We start from the raw sequence: 6,000 nt of genomic DNA, 5'->3' as shown, positions 1-6,000 counted from the left end.
TTTAACAGAAATAAATAAAAATAGTATAGTAATATTATACTTATTTTTTTAGGTACTTCTTCTATTAATTTAACCTAACTTCAGCTTATAGCCTCTAAATACCTTTACAGATTATATTATAAATTAATATTATTAAATAATATTATAATACTAAATAAAGCTTTTTTATTTAGAGAAGTTATAAAATAATAAACTCGATAATCTTAGAAAGTAATTCTTATTATAAAGAAAGCTAAAGGTATATTATTAACTAAAATACTTAGATAGAGTTGTAATAATATAAGTAGTAAACTTAATAAAATATTAAACTATAGTATTTATTTATAGTAAATATAATATTTATAAAGATTATATAATAATAAAACATATAGAGTACTAAAGTTATTAAAAAGAAACTTAAATAGTAATATATTATATTCAAAAAGAAAGCTAAAAAAGAAAAAAAAGAAACATAAATAGAGTATATAGCTATAAAATACTAACTAATTAATAGGTATATAAAATAACTAAATTTTAAACAGTAGTTTATTTATATTAGTAAGATTAATAATTATGTACTATTTAATATAAAAAGCTCATAATAATATAAACTACTTAAGCTTAAATAGTAAATTAATCTTAACTTTATATTATTACTAAAAAAAGCTCAAGATATTATTCAGTATTATATAAAGCTTTTTAGCTATTTTAATATTAAAGAGATATTAGCTAAAAAGAGATATTATATTAATAACAATAACTTAAATATCTATAATAATATTAATAATTTTATCAAAAAAAATAGTAATAATACTACTTTAAATCTTAATTTAGCTAGTAATTTTAAAATTAATAATAATACTATTAATACTAATAAACCTAAGTTACTAGTCTTATTAATATTAGTTTTATTAATAACGCCAATACTACTAATAATATATTAAGTATTTTACTTTATTTTATAAAAAGGTTTAATATATTTCTATATTAATAACATTATAAAAAGTAACTTTCTAATAATACTTTTATTAATGTAAATAATAAAGAAATAGAAATATATTATTAATAATATAGAAAATAATAATATAGTCATTTTCTATAGCTTATTAATATTTATATAAGATATATATATATTTTATATATAGCTAAATAGCTTTACTTAAGAGTAATATAATAATACTATTTTTATTACTATATAATATAGTTAAAGCTAAAAGTTATATTATAAAATGCTATTTTTAGTAATATAAGTAGAAACCTCCTTTTTTACGTAGAAACCCTGTTTTTTTGCCTCCTACGTGAGTAGGGGGGCTAGCGTTAGCCTGCGCCGCTTGGACCCCCGGGTAAGTTTCTTCTTCGCTTTCTCAACTCATTCTATGGTATTGTCACAGCATCCGAGCCTGAACCACAACTTTTGACATCGCTCAATGGCAAACCTGGAGGTATCAAAATGTCTGTCTTCGACACTGTGCCGGTCACTCACTCTCCGGGCATGAATCGCAGATTACAGGCACGATACATAACGGTTTAAGTCCCTCGACTCATATCACCATCTTCTGATGACCAAAACTGAAATTTAGACATGGGCAACATCGGAATCACTTGCAACACCATGCACCAAGGCTACAATCGGCGAAGGAATGTCCATGTACAAGCGTCATATTAGACAGTGTAAATATCTACAAGAACTGGTATACCGAACCCTCTCATCTCCTGCTTCACATGCCGTCCTTGATCATGGCGTTGACAATCTGCACATGACGGTTCGCATTCGTCTCGCTCCACTCGTTGTCGTAGTTCAACCCGTACGGCCAGAAGTGCGAGCCGCCACAGCTGATGGTCGCGCTGGCACCATCCCACGAGCGCAGAAGCGGGAGGGCGGTGGCCCAGTTGCCAGAAGCGCACTTGCTGTCGAAGGCGGCGGTCTGGCCGACACCAAGCGTGTGGGAGATCTCGTGCAGAGCGGTGCGCTCGTTCATGTATGATCGGTTCGAGCCGAAGCGGACGTCGCCGTTGTAGTTGGCCTCGGCTGTCGGTACGCCGGGGGCGTAGTAGACACGCAGGGTCTTGGAGGCTGTTCCGAGACGGGCGTGACGAGCCACGGCGAGACGCATTGCGGCCTCGATCTTGGTGTATGCGTCGGTCTGGTCGGCGGTGGGGTTTGCGGCCTTCTCCAGGGTCCAAGTGATGGCTCCCTGAGCGGCGGCGGCGTAGGCCGCGACGACGGTGAGGATGGAGAACTTCATGTTGCTCTGGAGGTTGAGGGCTGGGTGATAAGGAACGATCGTAAGGGCAGTTTAGTCTCTGCGAAGAACAAGAACGAGAGAGGCAACGGAGACGCTGGGTATTAGAGGAGTAGTCGCCGTGCTGTACGAGAACAGTTCGGACGATGCAGATGCGTCGGCGCTTTTGTACCTTCGGCAGATCAGGATCCCTTGCTTCAACCCAAGCATCGCATCTCGTTCGAACTGTGATCTCCTGACAGGCCAGCCCATCAAGACTTGCCCCTTCCGGACATGGTCGTTAAACGCGTTTTCTCATGGCCGGCAAATCGTCCGACGATATCCACCAAAACGGGGCGGCCAGAGCCCCCGAGCGTGCCATCGGGACTTTTTTGACGAGATAAAAGGGTCGGATTAATTTGTCCGCGGCGTCTCGCTTGGCCCCCGAACTACTCGAGATCCATTGATGCGACGCTGGCCTCTGAATAGAGCGTCTTGGCCCGTTCCGAAGCCCCTGGTGGCCGGCAGAGGCAGTGATTAACTTGCAACGCTCCCCCGCACACCCTAAATCCGACTTCCATTCCTGGATCGGCCTTCCGCTCAGTCGTTTGCTCTAGATTGGCTCGGCTTCTGTTTAACCTTATCGGCTAACGTTAATGACACACGTTGTTTGGATGAGTTGGCCCCGGCGCTAGTTAGTATATAGTTCTTGGGACGAGACTGCAGGCACTCTCATCTCGACCCTGTTCTTGGGTGATCATGCGGCCTCGAAGACGTCGGTTTTTCCATCCACCGCTGCAGTCGTGCCAAGGCGTCCGGCCCGCTGGCATCCGAATCTATTATCAAACAACCACAGACCTGCTCAATCTGGGAATCTGATGTCGATCAGTTCCTCCGTGAACCGGTCTTTCATGGGAGTCACGGCCGAAGCGGCCCGAGTGTGACCGGGGCTTCACCATCGTATACAGAAGCCAAGGAAGGGGAACTACTTACTTGGTATTCTCTTGGTCAAAATGATGGCCTCAAATATCACACCATGGAGTCCAAGTTCACGCAAGCCTCGACGCAAAAGAATCTGAGAATATCGCAAGTAGATCGTCCATCTACCTATGTTCTTGGGAGCTTCATGCCTAGGATACAACCGCGCCCTGCTGGCGCCATCTTGCATGAAAATCAAGCTCTCCTCTCAAGATACCATAAAGCAAGAACGACTCCAGTCCGTAAAGCAAAACCAATGATACTTCGCAATGCCAACTTTCTCTAACCACCAACTTTCCGGTCCAAATCAAAAGCGCACTGCATTATCGCGATCCTCCAAAGTGCTCAACTCATGCAAAAGCAACCCACGTCTGTCAGCCACACCATTATTTCCTCTTTCCCTCCATCTTGATCAACTTCTTGAACGGCTTCACTTGCTTCGCAAGCTTCTCGTTGGGATCGATCCCCATATCTTGAATAACGTCCAACATGATGGTTCGGAAGACCTTGTCTTGGAATTCCGGCGGGACGGTCCCAAGGGTATTGAAGAAGGCATCGCGCTGGTTGACCTTCTCCTTAACGGTGAACTTGGGCTTCTCTTCGGTCTCCTCCTCAGGCTCTTTCATCTTCGCCTTCATCTCTAGAATCCAGGAGTCAACCGGCTCGTCATCATCGAGGCCATCGGCATCCTCGTCATTGTCGGTGTCAGACTCCGGCTTCTTCACGATGGTGCTGTCGCTCATGACGCTTTCCGTATCACTCTCTGCCTCGGCATCGAAGTCGTCATGAAGCTTCTTCTGCGAGAGGTTGTTGCCGACAACCTTCTTGTTCTCCTTCAACTCCTGATTTCCCACCGCCGTATTCTTGGCTCCAGCGGCGTCCTTGGTGCTCTTGGTAGTCTTGCTGCCCTGAATGACTCCTCCTCTGGCTCCTCCGCCATCGCTGCCGTCAGCATCATCGCGTTTGTCGAGTTTGGGTTTCTTCGTAGAGATGACCTCCAGACACTCCACCTCTGAATCAGATTGGTCTGATTCCACCTCTATCTTGCGCTTCTTTGGGGTCGTCGGGTTGACCTTGCGCTGACCGGCCGATCTGGAAGGCTTGAAGTAGGTGATACCCTTCAATCCTCGCGTCTTGTTGTAGGCGGACTTGACGCAGTCATACGACTCATTTCCGACGGCAGCGTTAATGACGTCGGAAAATAGGTAGGCTTGATCAGAGTTGATACCACTCGCCCAGATGTCGGGAAGACCGTTCTCATTGCGGAAGAACATGGCCCATATGTCCACCTCGTTGTAAGGCGTTGTCTCACCTTTCACGAACCTGTTCAATATTTCCCCGTTAATCATACGGCAGCCAAAAAGGTGCACCCACAAGCGGCAAACTGTGGAAAAAGGTTAGAAAGGAAGAAGGAAGGACGAACCTGGTGAAGTTTCTGTAAGCCGTATGGCGAGCAACGTAGAAGTTGTTGATGCTGACAGGTCGTTGGAGGTCTGCCATGATCTTGCCTTGCAACTCGGGATGCCAAATCTCGTGCGCGTAGTCCTTTTCGAAAACGCGTGCGGTGTAGTCAATCCACGACTGTTGCAACCGAGGACGGCCGGTGGCCTCGTCCTTGTCGTTGAACTGCTGTACCATGGCAGCGGAAGGTCCCATCTTGGCTTTCTTGGGTGATGAAGCAGAGGTGCCTTGAGGTGAGGGTGTCTCTTGCCAGGTCTGCTGGGGGCTCTGGGTGGAAGGCTCAGTAGATTTTCTGGCGGGGACCCGCGCGATGGTGTTGTTAGTCATTTGCTCGTCAACGTCGACAACTTGAGTAGGAGCTCGATCAGCCGCTGACTGTGCGAGGGAAGCCTGGTGGCGAGGTTGGTTGTCGACCTGAGCCGTCGAGGATGCGACAACTTGGGTGGTTTCGCGCGCAGGGCTCGAGGGACGAGTCTGGAAAGCGACCTTGTGAAAAGTCTCAGAACTCGCCTGCTGGACGTAGGTTTGCTGCTCGCCGTCACCTTCCTCAAAGAGTTCGGCGAACACGTGCTCTGGGATGCCTTCGGAGTCTTCGTCCACGGCGGGGCTGTTGTTTTGCTCGTAGTAGGGCTGATCGTTAAGCTGACGGATCTGGGTGGAAGTAGGCCGTGAATCTTGGTCCCAAGCCACTTCGAAAGGGGGGTCTGGGGTCTCCTGGTCGTCGAGGTCAGCAGAGTCGAGCGCTGCAAGCAGGTAGACGTCGCGATCGGTGGGAGAGAGCCCGTCGGAGGATGAGAATCGCGGGCTAAGTGTGAACGACGAATCGCGGTGTTGGAAGGCGGAACCGTCAAAGTTTGCTGCTGTAAAAGCAGTCGCGGCCCCTGACATGCTGCAACCGGCTCGAGAGCGCACAATGTGCGGCCTGCTGAATGGATGGTGACACTCAATGGGACTTTATTGGAGATATGATCGAAGTTGAAGATGGTGATGTGAAAGTAGAATGGCGAAAGGAAATTAGGAGATGTGAAGGGGTTGTAGAGTGGTTGAAATTTGACAGATGGGTGGGTTGTGAAGTGGGATCAAATAAACGATTCAAGGTGAAGTTGACAGGAGCTAAATCTGTGGAGGTGAGATTGTGCCGTAGAAGTAGGAAGGAGCGGAAAAGGGACGGCAAGGAAGGTGCAGGGTTTGAGCATCACGCAGCTGGGTAGTCACCCGTAATATCTGATGACCAGTCACATGGAGGTCTTCAGCCTGGCTCTACCTAAATGTGGAAATGGGAACACACTTGTTGAGATCCTATCTGAACCAGGCTCATGCCATTCTTAGAGCATCATGGCAAACCCCATACACCTTTACT

At 45.7% G+C, this 6,000-nt stretch overlaps 2 protein-coding genes across 2 annotated transcripts; both read right to left on the bottom strand.

Moving 5' to 3' along the window:
- Positions 1 to 1,697: 1,697 nt before the first annotated feature.
- Positions 1,698 to 2,225, bottom strand: CGCA056_v009075 (uncharacterized protein; the record flags this gene model as incomplete). The annotated part of the gene is made up of 1 exon (XM_037324322.1): positions 1,698 to 2,225. The coding sequence occupies one exon, from the start codon at positions 2,223 to 2,225 to the stop codon at positions 1,698 to 1,700; it is 528 nt and encodes a 175-aa protein (XP_037176121.1).
- A 1,340-nt stretch (positions 2,226 to 3,565) lies between these two features.
- On the bottom strand, positions 3,566 to 5,528 carry CGCA056_v009074 (uncharacterized protein; the record flags this gene model as incomplete). Its single annotated transcript, XM_037324321.1, has 2 exons — positions 3,566 to 4,502; positions 4,603 to 5,528. The coding sequence occupies 2 exons, from the start codon at positions 5,526 to 5,528 to the stop codon at positions 3,566 to 3,568; spliced, it is 1,863 nt and encodes a 620-aa protein (XP_037176122.1).
- Between the last annotated feature and the right edge of the window lie 472 nt (positions 5,529 to 6,000).

The sequence above is a fragment of the Colletotrichum aenigma genome, assembly GCF_013390185.1.
Source record: "Colletotrichum aenigma strain Cg56 chromosome Unknown KSG_Cg56_contig06, whole genome shotgun sequence".
Classification (NCBI taxonomy): Eukaryota; Fungi; Ascomycota; class Sordariomycetes; order Glomerellales; family Glomerellaceae; genus Colletotrichum; species Colletotrichum aenigma.
The sequence above is the reverse complement of the archived record's forward strand: the minus strand, read 5'-3'. Positions and strand labels throughout refer to the sequence as shown.